Source organism: Medicago truncatula, chromosome 7 (assembly GCF_003473485.1).
Source record: "Medicago truncatula cultivar Jemalong A17 chromosome 7, MtrunA17r5.0-ANR, whole genome shotgun sequence".
NCBI classification, from domain to species: domain Eukaryota; kingdom Viridiplantae; phylum Streptophyta; class Magnoliopsida; order Fabales; family Fabaceae; genus Medicago; species Medicago truncatula.
Genome location: NC_053048.1, coordinates 25,946,314 through 25,962,670, shown reverse-complemented (window position 1 = coordinate 25,962,670; position 16,357 = coordinate 25,946,314). Strand labels below are relative to the sequence as shown.

The window sequence follows — 16,357 nt, the reverse complement described above, 5'->3', positions numbered from 1 at the left end:
TGATTGTTTTCCGTGTTCCTTTTAAAAATGTCATTGATATCTCATTTGAGAAGTGCTAGGTACAAAACAAATTGCAGTGTTAATTAGAAGTTATATATATATATATATATATATATATATATATATATATTTCTAAAACATTTCCCAAAGCATTATAAAGATTTACTATAGGAAAAGAGCATGTTTTATTTTGTTCAAGAGATTAGGAAAACATATTACCATTAACATGATACTAATTGGCACCAAAGAAGGAACCAACAATGTGCAGATTAACGTTACATAATAGTTAGGTTTATAAAAGAGATTGCAAGTTTCATAGACTAACGAAAAAGAGATTTTTGCCAATATTTACATCAGACAAAATGAAAAGAACAAATGACATCCCAAAGTCAAGATAGTTTACAACTACAGTCCAAAGCGATACGTCAAAATAGTAGAAGTTAATTTGCAAGTTCTTCTATGACTTTTCGAGATTAAAGATGAGCTTACCACCTTCTTCCATCACTCGTTATCTGCATAAATTGAATCACTGGCCACCCAAGTAATTTTCATAGCTTGCTCTATCGGCGGTAATGAGGTGACAATTATATTGTCTCTGTGTCTGGTCATCAATGAGAGTGATTGTTTTGCGCTTCCCTTTCAAAATTGTTTTTGACACCTCGTTTGGGAAATGCTAAAGAGGAAAATAACTGCAATATTAGTCTAATGCATATTTACATTGATAAGATGTATGCGAATATAGTTACATATAATTTATAAAATAAAGGTAGCATAACTGATTTTAAGCTAAAGAAAATGTAGCATGATTTCTAGTTTATCTTCCTATAAAGTCTAGATAAATTCATGCATGTGCATGATTATATGTACCCCGTTGACCAATTAACATTGTTGAAACAAATGGAAATTAAGCATCACTTCCGCATGTGCATATATAGCTAGCACCATTTGACATTTATGTCATCGAACATTTGGTGCAACTTTCATAATACAATCCAAACTGGTTATGATTGAATTTAGTTGTTTTCCAAATAGTGATGCAGTATGTTTCCTAACATAAATTATGCACATGAAATAAAAAATAATGCAATATGTATTTTTAATTTGTGCGTAAAAAAAACTCAAAGCATGTTTGTGCATAAAAAAAGCAGACATTGACTAAATTTATAAATTCAGCAATTGGCCTAACCTGAGACAGTTTGGAAAAATCGTTGTACGAAGTACGTTGAGAAGAAGTCGAATTCTGACTTAAGTTCTAACTGAATCTTTGACTCTGAGCTTGAGAAGTGTTAAGGTCATGACAACAATTCAAGAAACATGGTCAAAAAACAATCAAATCGGATTGTGAAATAATAAGTTACTCTAACACTATATTGTGAAATCATAATGGAAACTTACTAAGTCTTAAACTTCTCAACAATCGGATGATGTAGGTTGACGAACAGCCTCGAACCTGACCAATTGTTACATATATTTGGGTTGCCATTGAATACAAAATGGAAGCAAAGAACTCAAGGTAAAATAGATGGTAAATGATAAAGCTACGGAGTATTTTTTTTTCCATAGTGTTACATCAACTATATTCCCACTACATAAGGAAAGACATCTTTCGGGTCATTATCAAACTTATACAAAATTCTATCATCTGATGCTGACAAAATAGAAAATAATACCTTTAATTTGTGCGTAAAAAAAACTCAAAGCATGTTTGTGTAAAAAAAGCAGACATTGACTAAATTTATAAATTCAGCAATTGGCCTAACCTGAGACAGTTTGGAAAAATCGTTGTACGAAGTACGTTGAGAAGAAGTCGAATTCTGACTTAAGTTCTAACTGAATCTTTGACTTTGAGCTTGAGAAGTGTTAAGGTCACGACAACAATTCTATAAACATGGTCAAAAACCAATCAAATCGGATTGTGAAATAATAACTTATTCTAACACTGTATTGTGAAATCATAATGCAAACTTACTAAGTCTTAAACTTCTCAACAACCGGATGATGTAGGTTGACGAGCAGCCTCGAACCTGACCAATTTTTACATATATTTGGGTTGCCATTGAATACAAAATGGAAGCAAAGAACTCAAGGTAAAATAGATGGTAAATGATAAAGCTACGGAATATTTTTTCCATAGTGTTACATCAACTATATTCCCACTACATAAGGAAAGACATCTTTCGGGTCATTATCAAACTTATACAAAATTCTATCATCTGATGTTGACAAAATAAAAAATAATACCTTTTCTATTTAGCAATGTTTAGTTTTTTTGATAAGAAAAAGATATGCATAGTTTGTTACGATATAAAAGTGCAATATATATATATATATATAAGATAAGCATAATTTTTTAGGCATCTCTACCTTTTATGAAGAAAAGATATCTACAATTTTACTTTTAATTAAAATCAAAATTTTATAAAAATTATACGCAATTAGCGTAACAAAAAAACAGACACACATAAAGTATTACTCTAAACGCTAATATGTGTGTCTGTATATTTGCGTGGTTGAAGAAAGAAAATAAAAATATTTTGTATCATTAAATGATAGCGTGAATAAAAATATTTGTAAGGTTGTTATGATTAAACGATATTGAAATTAAATATATAAGTGATAAAAAGATAATAAAATTTCTTTGAAAAAAAGGTAATAAAATTAAATGGAACCTCCTTAAAAAAATTAAATGTAACGGCTAAATAAAAATTAAATGGAAGAAAAAAACATATTGAAATATAATATTAGAAAATGAAGAGAGATGCTTGTGAAATAAATTGTCGAGAAGTAGTTTTTTGAAGTAGCATTCAACAACTTTTGGCCAAAGTTCATTCCCTTCAATTTTATGCATTAAAAAAAGTACCTTTTTTAGTAAGTACTAAATTGATATTGTACTTGGCCTAACTTCTCCTTAAAAAATGTAGAGAAGTTGAAAAAAAACCGGATCAAATAATATCTTAATCTCCCATAACGGCAGTGTAGAAGCAACTAAATTTGGGAGAATTTTTTTTAGAAAATAGTTAAAAATAAAAAAATTGGAAAATAGTTAAAAGTTTTTAAAAATATGAAAAATTGAAAATAGTTAAAAAAGAATCGGTGAGGTAGCACTCAACCAAGCAATACTAAAAAAAATTATATGCATTAGCCTAACAAAAAACAGACAGACGGACATAAAATATTACTTTAAACTTGAATGTGTGTGTGTGTATATTCGTGAGGTTGAAGAAAGGAAATAAAAATATTTGGTATCATTAAATGACAGCGTGAATAAAAATATTTGTGAGGTTGTAATGATTAAACAATATTGGAATTAAATATATAAGTGATAAAAAGATAATAATATTTTTTTTGAAAAAAGATAATAAAATTAAATGGAACGGTTCAAAAAAATAAAATAAAATAAAGTTAAATGAAAAGAAAACATATTGAAATATAATATTAAAAAATAAAAGAAAAGGTTCCCAGCGTGAGTTGAAAAGAGGTGCTTGTGCAAAATATTGTCGAGAAGTAGTTTTTTAAAGTAACATTCAACAACTTTTGACCAAAGCTCATTCCATTCAATTTTATGCATTAAAAAAAAGTCCCCTTTCTAGTAAGTACTTAATTGATATTGTGTTTGATCTAACTTCTCCTTAAAAATGTAGAGAAGTAAAAAAAAATCGGATCAAACACTATCTTAATCTCCAACAACGGCAGTGTAGAAGCAACTGAATTTGGGAGAAAAAAAATTGGAAAATAGTTAAAAATAAAAAATTGAAAAATAGTTAAAAGTTTTTAAAAATATAAAAATTGGAAAATAGTTAAAAAAAATCGGTGAGGTAGCACTCAACCAAGCAACACTAAAAAAAATTATATGCATCAGCCTAACAAAAACACAAATAGACGGACATAAAATATTACTCTAAACGTTAATGTGTGTGTGTAACTATAAGAAAGGAAATAAAAGTATTTGGTATCATTAAATGACAGTGTGAATAAAAATATTTGTGAGGTTGTGATGATTAAACAATATTGAAATTAAAATAATTGATAGTGTGTTTGACCTAACTTCTTAAAATGTAGAGAAGTTGGAAAAAAGTCGGGTCAAACGATAGCTTAATCTCCCACAATGGCAATGTAGAAGCAACTGAATTTGGGTGAAAAAATTGAAAAATAGTAAGTTATTAAAAATATAAAAATTATAAAATAATTAAATAAAATGGTGAGGGCAAAATGGGAAATGCACCATAAAAATGATGAGGTGGCACTAACCACACCCCCATCAATAGGAAATTACAAAAATGCCCCTTTTAGGGGTAAAATGGTAAAATCATAGGGATTTATATTTTATATATAGTAAGTAGATGTCCCCCAGTTAAATTTGGATTATATAATCCGAATTTAACTTACACCCTGGTTAAATTCGGATTATATAATCCAGAGTGTACTTACACTCTATAAAATTGAGTTTTTTTTTTTGAAGAGTCTATAAAATTGAGTTGAATTCAGACTATTTTAGTGTTTAAATGAACATCTTTGGCGTAAAGTAAAACATAATGAAAATTTAAATAATATATATTATTTAAAACATAATAAAACAATTTAATTCAACAACATATAACTAACACGTAATAAAAACAACATAAAACCCGTAATTAAATAAAACATAGCACATCATCACATATCATCTAAATTAATGTCTTCGTGTGGTGCGTACATTAGTGCCCTAATCTCTTCGTAGTTTCTGGGTCGGATCAAACTTTGTTGAATTTGTTCAAGAGATCTGACCAACGAAGCGTCCAACTCAATCAACCCTCTAGTACTATACTACTAACCAAAGATCGAGAACATGGTTCTCACGTCGCTGTCGTTCACGAGTTTCAACCGACTGAACCGCACACTCCCGACTGAGTCGGTCGACAAACGTCAATACTCAACACCATCCACCCTTTGTGTGTCTCTGTAGTTGAGTTGAGTTGAAGGTTGATTTGATTAAGCTGACCCTTCATCCTAGAGAGGGTGACATCAGTGGGGATCCTTAATAGATGGGGTGGTGATGAGTCAATAATGAGTCGTTAATTAGTGTCTTTTATTTAATATTTAAGTTTATTTTATTTAGATTTAATACATTTTTATTTCCTTCTAGAACTATTTTACTTCAATTGCAAGTTATTTTATTTTAGAAACAAATATTTGAAAGATGGAGTCTTGGAGCAAAAGAAAGGATAATTGGAGCTGATTCGTGCCAAAAATATGAAGATCTCATACAAAAATATCTGGTGCAAAGATTCATGTCAAAAATATGAAGATCTCATACCAAAATATCTTATGCAAAGAATTTGAAGATCTCGTACAATAATATGAAAGTGGCGCGCTCCATTTTACCCTTTTGTTGCTTTTGCTTCTTCGACAAAGCTGCATATTTTAGTATTTCTGGCCTAGAGCCCATGATTTCTTGTGCAACACTTTAGTGATTTATTCTTGGGGCTCAAGTCAATGTTAGACTATAAATAGAGCATCCATCTAGTTTGTAAAATCATCTTTTGTTCTTAGAATTCAATAGTGACAATTGTTTTCTTAATAAAATTTGTTCCTTTATTTTCTTGTTATTTTATTTATGTTATTCTTCTTCTCTTCTATGTCGACGATGAACATGAGTTAGTAGACTCTTCTTCTCTTGGGATTCTTGGATAAGTCTAATGACGTAATCCTAATCAAACCAAACCATAAACCCTAACTCATAAAGCGAACGCGGAGGGTTAGTATTTCACCGTTTTTATAATGAATTAACAAATACCAAACTCATAAAGCGAATGCGGAGAGTATTTGTTAATTCATCATCACAAATATCAATTCATAAAGCGAACGCGGAGCTTTGATATTGGAACAAGTGAAATTAAACAAGGATTGCGAAACATGAGAATAGTGTAGCAAACCTTGAGACACATAAAGTTTCGTTTTTCAAGGATTCTAATAGCAATCAACCATGAGAATAGGCGTGGTTGCTAGAGGAACACACTAAATGATTTTGAGAGAAACTGTGATACACTTAAGAGAAACTTGTCATTAGAAAGTAGGTCCAATATAAAAGTTTAGATTTAGGAAAACTACAATTAGCTTGGTGTTAAGATCAAGGACAAAGTTTTCCATGTTTTTTTTTTTTTTTGTGTGGTTTCTGGTTATGAAAACAGGGACACATATTTATAGAGATCTCTGACGTCCTGGACCACATAAATTGTCGGTACAATGTGGACCACAGAAAAAAAAAATGTTTCGGATTATATAATCCGAAATATTTCTCACCCTACATAAGGTACATAGTTTCCTTTATTTTTCACCTGTATCGAATAAATTCGGATTATATAATCTGAAAACCATGTGTAGGAATTCAATTTATATAATCTGAACAAAGTCAGTGTTTTTTGGTCGGTGGTCTACACCAAATAAAACACGTTTTCAAAGGTTTTTACCGCCATTAATGGCTGCTAAAACCCCTTTGAAACACGTTTTTTGACTCAGCATTAAGAATAGTTACACTCTATGCACAATTTGTTTTCCTTATAAATAGCCTTCAAACCTTCACTATTTCTCACACCATCATCTCACACTCTCTTTCCCTTTCCCCTCATCCTTCTGCAACAATATGTTTCTATCGTTGGCTTTTCATAAAAATAGGACTATTTGAAAACTCAGGGATTGTATGAACGGTCAATGTGAATGACAATGCACTGCAAAGAAATGCAGTTTGTCTGGGTGTCATGATGATTTGTTTTGGTGTAAGGTTGACCATCAAAGTCTCTTTCGCCTTAGACAAGAAACATACCTTACCCCATAACCCCTCTCCCCAACCATCTATTTCTCCAAGCTTTACCCCACAAATTTTGCTTTACCACAAGAAACATACCTTAGTGTAAATGTATCAATATAATAATAAAATGAGATTTTATGTGTATTATTTTTGTACCTTTATTTTTGTTTATATTTGCATTTATTTTATGGTTTTGAAATCTTAATAATATAAAATAAATCAAAGTGTATTTAAATTCTGGTAAAAGGAATTTTCATATTATATAATCCGAAAATTTATGGGAATCAAATTCGGATTATAAAATCCAAAGAGTATTTTGAGAAATATACAGGGTGCGCGAGTAACACATAGGGTGGAAAAAGTAATAGTCAAAATATTTTGGATTTTTTTTTGAATGGCAAAATATATATATAACGAAAAAAGTAAAATTGTACAAATACACCAACATGATGCCAAAAGATACCCCACACACAGCACTAGGGAGGAGGAGAACCCCAGCGGCACCAACCGAACAACACACCAAGAAAAAGAAAAAACACCCAAAAGGCCCCCAGAAAGGGACCCGCCATACCAAGCGCACCCAACAAGGAAAAAGCGCAAGGAGAGACCCAAGAAGACAGGTCGGATAGGTATTATTGGATTGATATTGATGTTCATGAAACCCTTTATATTTGAGTGAAGTTTGTGAAATTATTTCTAAGCGTTTTTTTGTGTTAAAAAAAGCCTCATGAAAAATGTTGAAAATTGCTTTTCTGACTTCAAGAAGTTTCTAATAACACATGGAAATGTCTAAAATACCCCGCGGTAGTTAACTACCGCTGAGCCCCAACGGTAATTAAGAACCGTCACGATTTCCCCCAAAACCAGTACAACCCTACCTCCCTATTCACTCATCACCTTACATCATCACCATACCTCAAAAAAAAATCCCTCTTTCAAATTTTTTTCTTCAAATTTTGGTTCCAAATCATTGTAGATGGATTGCTAGAAGGTTTCTACACATATTTGACGTCAAAAAACAGGAATTGCATTGTTAAAGTCGTTTCCATTTGAGCCATTTTCTGCAATTTTATTTTCCTGACATGCAGCTCAGCGGTAGTTAACTACCGCTACGGATGAAGAATCAGCTGCACTTAATTACGACTGGAGACTTAATTTTTTTTTTGTTTTTTTTCAAATGCAATGCTATAGAAAAATTATACATAAAATGAATTATATATAGTAAAATACATAAATACTTTAATCCATCCAATGTTTGATTACTGTGGAATCCCATTTTCACACACACACATATATATATCGTGTTGCATGTATATTTTCTGCTATAAAATTTTCCTTAACTATACTCTAGAGTTTTTTTTTTAGACTAGATACGTCAATTATTCAATGAATTTAAAAAGTCAATTGTTTCTTATATACAAAACCGAAATTAATATTATTTAACAACAATAGAAAAGCGTATGTTGTTTTTGGGTTAAAAAGAATAAACTAAATGCTAATCTTGAAAAAGAAAAATTGGATTTTTCAAGTAATCTTCATTGATTAGATTACCACGTTTTCATAAAAAATAATGATATTAAAATGTCTTTTTATATTTATCAGCTGATGGAAGTTGGGTTCTTATGAACTTAACTAAGTTGATAGGAACAATGCATTACATTTATAAGGTCTGAAGTTCAAAATAATAATAATAAAAATAAAAACTATGAGCTAAATATCTAGCTATCAACTATTTTTCCTAAACAAAGTCTACATCGATTCGAGTTGGATCATCTCATGTGTGGTGCATATATATTTGCCTTTATCCACGTTCCAGTTATTCTACATGCACCGAGCGTGATAAATGATCTGATGCACTCTCTTCATTTTATTAAATTCGGAAATGATTTTTCATCATTCTACATGAAACATATGAGACACATTTATTACGAAATCGAATGTCATTTTCGTGTATATGGCATCAATTTAAATTTTTCTAATAAAACATGTAATTTCTTATTATCTTCATATATATTTTTGAAGTTTATTTAGAAATTTTGTTTTAAATCATATCATTTTCATTTGTAAATTTCACTATTGGTGGCTGAAAGCTAATAACGTCATGTTTGTGTACGGTTCTCAGAGATGGTGGTCGGACCCTATGAATTGTTTGGGTATCGAATAACCTTTGTTTTGTATATACTTTGTATTGACGGTTAGTTTTTTGGGGTGAGTTTCTTGGTACACCTTGTACTGGAAAACCTCTACCGCCGTTGTTAATATATCTTATTTTAGTTTCTTAAAAAAAAATTCATTTGTAAATTATATTTCCATTAAAAAAACTATAAGTAATATTTAACAAATGATTTTTTAGAGGAATTAATTGTTCTAATAACTAAACTTTTTACAATTTGTAAGATTTTTATTATTTTTTTACGGTAAATTGAGTAATTTTCTTTTTGAGCAAAAATTGAGTAATTTTCTAAAATAAGAAAATTAGTTAATTAAGTGCTATGAAGTGGAAAAATCAATGTATTTCATTCGTTATTAGAAGAAAATTTATGTGTTGATGCTTTTGTAATTATGAGTTGCGATCATGATCCCACTTTATTATAGTTTTATGAGGGGAAATGATAGATGCAGTGATAAATTTTATCAAAAAAATTTCGAGACAGTGTATTTATTAACACCTTTCCTTAATTACTCACTATTATCTCCATTGATTTCCAAAAAATAATAAATTTAATTGGCTAAAACTTTTTCTTAATCAATTCTTGATAAAATCTCTCGAGATAAATATAAATCCTCTTTTATGAGCAATGTGTTGCTCGCATTAATGCTATTTTTATGATATTTGATTTGTTGCAGATTACCATCCCTAGGATGCTGTGAAGCCTGGATACGAGATACGATACAGATACGATACTGCACCGATACGTCGATACGGGAAAATTTCAAAAATCAAGATACGATACGGCTGAGATACGTTAATAAAAAAATTATATAATTAAATATATAATATATATATATATATATATATATATATATATATATATATGTATGTATATATATATATGACCTTTTTTTTAATATGCAAATATATTAACAAACACAAGAAACTAGACTCGTAGCACATTAACAAAAATATAAATAATATTGACAATTAAGAGAGTGGTGATTAGTCAATTACATACTCAAAATATACAAAAAAGAGCACCATACATCAATGTTATACTATATCCAAAAGGAACATTGCTAGTGTTATATTATATCGATCCAAGAAAGAAGCACTATATCCAAAGTGGAAGGCAACCATTTTGGAAGAAAAAGTTGAAACCCTAATTTTTTAGAAAGGGGAAGATGAAATTGTTTCTGTGGTATGGTGTGGGTCGTACTGGCACCAAAGAAAGATAAAGGAAATGTATATATATTATAGTAATATAATGTTTTTATTCTTATTTTTTACAAAAAAAAAAAAAAAATAGAAATCAAAATAATATAAAAAACACAAGAATTCGTGCGCATCGGAAAATTATTTTCTTAAAAAATAAAATTTAATATTTGGATACTCACCCGATACATATCAGGAAGTATCGGGCATGTATCAGTGCATGATACACAGGGGATACGATACGTCATCCATTTTGAAGTATCGGGGTTTCACAACTAGGATGATTGTTGTTTAGTTTATGCTTTTCAGCTTAGGTTCTTTTTGATTGATTAATTTGTGGGATCTGAATCCACATGAAGGGCAGATTGTTAAAAGAGAAATGATATTTGTACAATTATTTTCTCACAACTTTCTCTCTTAAACTCACATTATCCTTTTATTCTCCCTCTTCCTTTTTCTCTCTCCATTGTTTTTGATCAATGAAAAGAGAGAAAAAATAAGTTGTTACAAAAGTTGTCTTATATGATTGTTCAAATAACACTACTCTTGTTAAAAATGTATTTGTCGATAGCATGAGGCGTCAATAATTGTTCCAAATTTGAAGATATTTTTTACGAAAAAAAAGTTCCAATTTATTTTCCAAATAATGTTAAAATTTTTTGAAGGAAAAATAATATTTTTTTTAAGGAAAAAATAATGTTAGAATTATTGACAAAATCATAATGTAACGACCGACCGAGTAACCGAAAGCTAGGAAAATTATATAATTTTTTGTCAAAATATCACTGAATTTGAACATATATAATTTTCATATTTATTTTTCTTTTCATTTCTTTATTAGAAATATTAAAGAAATGGTTGAACTCCCATGGTTAATAAAATTTAATTATTTTTCAAGTTGTTTGAAGTTTGAACAACTCAGAATCTGACAGATTAATGAGCATGCTAACTGTAAATTGTGTAAATTAACTTTTCATTTATATCTAACTGATTTTTTTCATTGACATATCTAACTGATTTTTTTTTATGTCATAATATCAATTTTAAAACATACCTATTTTTTTTTGAAGAATAAAACATAACTATAAAAGCCAAGTAAATACAACAAAATAATATGTCATTGTAGACATGTTTTCTTTTTGCCTACTACCATAAGAATCTTTTCCTAGTAGGCGTCCAAAATATTTAGATTTAAATATTATAATTATTATTTTAGATTTAAATGTATTTATTATTACTTTTAATCGAATAGTTTAGAGGCGAGAAGAAACACACAATAAATATTAAGAAGTGGAAAATTCAAAATTAGAACCCGAGATCAAAAACTTGCGGTTTTCAACCCGGGATCATACTAACAAGTGTCATAAATATTTTGTTTAAAGAATACTCTCTGGTAACATTTATAAGCAAAAAAAACTTTTTAGGTACATTGAATAACTAATATATATGACATATAAATGTGACCAGATACATTGATTATTCAATGAATTTAAAATGCTGATTTTTACTTACAAATTTGATCGGAGGGAGTACATAAAAAGAAAATTTATATTAGAAATATAAATCAAACATACGTCGAAGTCATATATACATCATTTTTTATGCAAAAGTTGCAATTCCTAACAATGTTCTCACGATATTTGTTAGCCTTTCTCAATTAAAAATGTATTTTTAAAATAATTTGCGAGTGTGTAAATTAACATTGGGATTATACAAGTATTCTCAACCATTTATTCATCAAGACAAAACAAAATCTTAACAATTTACCATAAATAAACATAAAAAACACGTATCAATCACACACCGTTAGCTGACAAACAACGTCAGCAATCATGAAATTATTTTATGTACCACGAGGGACACATAAGCAACATTCTTATTATAATATTCGACCACGAGGATCGCAAAAATTAATAACTTAACTTCACTCAACAGTACCATTCAAAATCATACTAGACCAAGTCAAATTTGTTCTTCTATTTATGTTCCATCATAGTTCAAGAATTTAGATTCATCTTAAGCATAGACGTTGAGTTGTGTTTGGTATTTTGCATTGACAACATTGTCCTTTTTTGTCACACCAATTACCAAATCAAGTACTCAACCATGCTTGAAATCCAAGGCTACGTAGTATTATTCCTATTATGGTTCATTTCAAGTATTTTCATTAGGTCACTTTTCAAGAAATCAGTGTGTTACAAATTACCACCTGGACCACCAATTTCATTTCCAATCTTAGGACATGCACCATATCTTAGATCACTTCTTCATAAATCACTTTACAAACTTTCAAATCGTTATGGACCTTTAATGCATATTATGCTAGGTTCACAACATGTAGTAGTTGCATCAACTGCTGAAAGTGCTAAACAAATTTTAAAGACTTGTGAAGAGTCATTTACCAATAGACCTATTATGATTGCAAGTGAGAATTTAACATATGGTGCTGCTGATTATTTTTTCATACCTTATGGAAATTATTGGAGGTTTCTTAAGAAGCTTTGTATGACTGAGCTTCTTAGTGGGAAAACTCTTGAACACTTTGTTCACATTCGTGAGGATGAAATAAAGTGTTTTATGGGGACCCTTTTGGAAATATCTAAAAATGGTAAACCAATTGAAATGAGGCACGAACTTATTAGGCATACTAATAACATCATTTCTAGAATGACTATGGGAAAAAAGAGTAGTGGGATGAATGATGAAGTTGGTCAATTGAGAAAAGTTGTTAGGGAAATTGGTGAACTTCTTGGTGCTTTTAATTTAGGTGATATTATTGGGTTTATGAGGCCTTTAGATCTACAAGGATTTGGGAAGAGGAATAAAGATACACATCATAAGATGGATGTAATGATGGAGAAAGTGTTGAAGGAGCATGAAGAAGCTAGAGCTAAAGAAGGTGCTGGTAGTGATAGGAAGAAGGATCTTTTTGACATTTTGTTGAACTTGATTGAAGCTGATGATGGTGCTGAAAGTAAACTCACTAGACAAAGTGCTAAAGCTTTTGCTCTGGTATGAACTTTTTGATCCCTCATATTTTTTTAATATTTTGTTTGTTATATAATGTTTTTTTACTAGATGATTCATTTGGTAAACTTTGTGAACTTATTTAGGAAATGATATAGTTAATTTATTGAATATATGCCTTTAATTATATGATAGGTTATACAAGGTAGATCTCAATATAAATCTTTTGAAATATGGGGTAGGATGGCCTATATAATTAGTCACATAACATCAATATATTTTTTAGGAAAATACTAAGAAACTAAGAGGTTATGATATTCTTTAAAGAATCAAAAGAGGTAATTTTTGTATAGAAAATTATGTACTTTATTACTTTGGAAGTACTTTCTAAAACAGATTTTTCATTTATGGATTTACTAAAATGACTTGTAAGTTTTCTAGTTTATTTAGTACAATACTAAATATGGACTTGGATTGGGACCTGGATCTGCTGCTGTAGTGTTTTCATGCGGTCCCATGTTGTAACTTATCTCAAGTGTTGATTTAAGATCGAATGGTTCAGATTTCAACTCATTTTACCGCATAATACGATCTCGGCTGTTTATTTCGATCGGACGGTTGGCAGTTGTAACTACCACATACAATTATAATAAGAAATCCAAATCGGCTCTAGTTGGTAATATGTGCATTCAGGTGTTTTTTTTTAGGGGACCATACATGTGTTATGATACACAAATTTGTATCTACTTGTTTTAGTTTTAGTCGAATACCAACAAGTGCCGTTAGAGTATTATTTAAGAAGACAAAAGAGGTAAATTTTTATGGGAAAATGTGTAATCATTATATTTTTAATCGTCTACGCTGCAAAAGTTAAATTTTCAAAACAAAGTTTTCTTTTACTACTTCCTTAACCAATGTCCTAAGGGCACTCATTAGCAAGACCCTTAATTTTACGGTATATTTAACATATTGCTTAATGTGTTTGTTCAACAGGACATGTTCATTGCAGGAACAAATGGACCAGCAAGTGTATTAGAATGGGCACTAGCAGAACTAATAAGAAATCCACATGTTTTCAAGAAAGCAAGAGAAGAGATTGACTCAACTGTTGGCAAAGAAAGGCTTTTCAAAGAATCTGATATACCAAACTTACCTTATCTTCAAGCAGTAGTTAAGGAAACTCTAAGAATGCACCCCCCAACACCAATATTTGCTAGAGAAGCTACAAGAAGTTGCCAAGTTGATGGATACGATGTTCCAGCATTTTCGAAGATTTTCATCAATGCATGGGCTATTGGTAGAGATCCTAACTATTGGGACAATCCATTAGTGTTTAACCCTGAAAGATTCTTACAAAGTGATGATCCTAGCAAGAGTAAAATTGATGTAAGGGGACAATATTATCAACTTTTACCATTTGGTAGTGGGAGAAGAAGTTGCCCTGGTTCTTCACTTGCTTTGCTTGTTATACAAGCAACACTTGCAAGTTTGATACAATGCTTTGATTGGGTTGTTAATGATGGTAAGAGTCATGATATTGATATGTCTGAAGTAGGAAGGGTTACTGTGTTTTTGGCTAAACCATTGAAGTGCAAGCCTGTTCCACATTTTGTTCCATTCTCTTCTGCCTAAGGAATTTGGATCAAGAATCAAATTCATTTCTCAAGTTATTATTATTATTATTATTGTTATCTTATTTTTATTGTGTTTTTATGTTATTCGGAAGTGTATGTGAAAACTTCTTGGCAGGATAAAAATAAGTGATTAGGTAATCCAATTCTTCTCTATCTTTTAATGTTGGCACAGAAAAATTTAATGGAGTTTCTTATAACAAGTGTTCACTCTTTACTCTATCCTTTTAAGTGACCTATTTGTAAAAAAAAAAAATTCCCAAAATGAACGACGCATTTCACTTTTTAAAGTAAAGATTAATTACCTTTTTCAAATATACACACTAATTAATATTAATTTCATCACTTATAATTCAATATCTTTTACTTTACATTTATGATAAAGGTGAATACACTATTCTTTGAGAAAGATACTTACAAGTGTGTTCATATTCCTTTTTCTTTCTTTCTATTTCCAAAGTAAAACACTTAAAAGTGTCTTCATATTCCTCTGTTTCTCAATTTGTAAATTTGCAAACAAAAAACCTAGATTAAAATGTTTCTAATTTGACTAAATAATATGACATCTTTGACAATTCTTTCCACATAAATGTATTACAAAATCATTGTTGGTTTTAAAGTTATAATTATAATGACATAGATCATGTATAATAATATAACAATTCAATCACAATTCATACCATTTAACAAATATTTTATAACTTGCTTAATTTATAGAAAAGAAAAAAAGTAAGTCCTCCCTTTCTTTCTAAATAGAACTTACAAGTGGGAGACCAAAGTCAATATTACCATAATACTTGAGACACTAAAACGTGGATAGAAATAGGGAAAAATATAAGAAACATCTCCATTGTTAAAAATGGTCCAACTTATATATAAGTTAGATATCCAAATTTTACAATCAAGAAATTTGAAACACTAATAATTTGTTTAAAAGATGAGAAAATGGAAAATAAAAGAAAGAGGCACTAATTCCCCATATATCCATATGTTTTTTACCTTAAATTTAAAACAACCACACATATTTTTTTGGTGTAATCTATGTTATCGATGCATATATTATATATTACATGTTCTGAATTGGCCATAAGGTCAAGTTGGACACTCAAGAGGTCCAATACTTCTTTGGCTCAAGAATCCTCTACATATACCCATTCTTCTCACTCCACACAAAATCCATTTCACTCTCAATCTTAGAAAATCATCGCCACTCATCTTTGCTCCTCTCATTCTCTAGCCCAGAAACTGAAAAAACTCTCAATCTCATTCATCTTCACCATCATCAATCATTCTCAATCTCACTTACTTTTGTCACTCGTCTTCACCCAAAAACCCTGTTTACACCTTAAAATAATTATCATGTTGGGCAAATTAGGTAAATAGGTGATTAAACTATTAGGCGAGGACGCCCCTCAGTCGAGTGAAGGATATGAAATGTTAGAGAAATTGGGAGAGTGAACGGATTTTTTCTCAAGAAAACTAACTAAGAATGTGGGTCATAAAAGGCTCAGAGGTGAGTCAAAGCATAGTGGGACTACACGATTACGCGGCAAATCCACGATCTCTACTCTCAACAACTCTAACCACTTTTGAGGAATGAGGAAA

General features: G+C 30.1%; 1 protein-coding gene across 1 annotated transcript; it reads left to right on the top strand.

Moving 5' to 3' along the window:
- The first annotated feature begins 12,125 nt into the window (after window positions 1-12,125).
- On the top strand, window positions 12,126-14,955 carry LOC25498254 (beta-amyrin 24-hydroxylase). Its single transcript, XM_013593138.3, has 2 exons — window positions 12,126-13,166; window positions 14,115-14,955. The coding sequence occupies exons 1-2, from the start codon at window positions 12,261-12,263 to the stop codon at window positions 14,751-14,753; spliced, it is 1,545 nt and encodes a 514-aa protein (XP_013448592.1). The 5' UTR covers window positions 12,126-12,260; the 3' UTR covers window positions 14,754-14,955.
- The last annotated feature ends 1,402 nt before the right edge of the window (window positions 14,956-16,357 follow it).

Coding starts and splice junctions, on each gene's coding strand:
- LOC25498254 (XM_013593138.3), top strand. CDS start 12,261: ATGCTTGAAATCCAAGGCTACGTAGTATTATTCCTATTATGGTTCATT. Junction 13,167..14,114: donor GTGCTAAAGCTTTTGCTCTG/GTATGAACTTTT, acceptor TTTGTTCAACAG/GACATGTTCATTGCAGGAAC.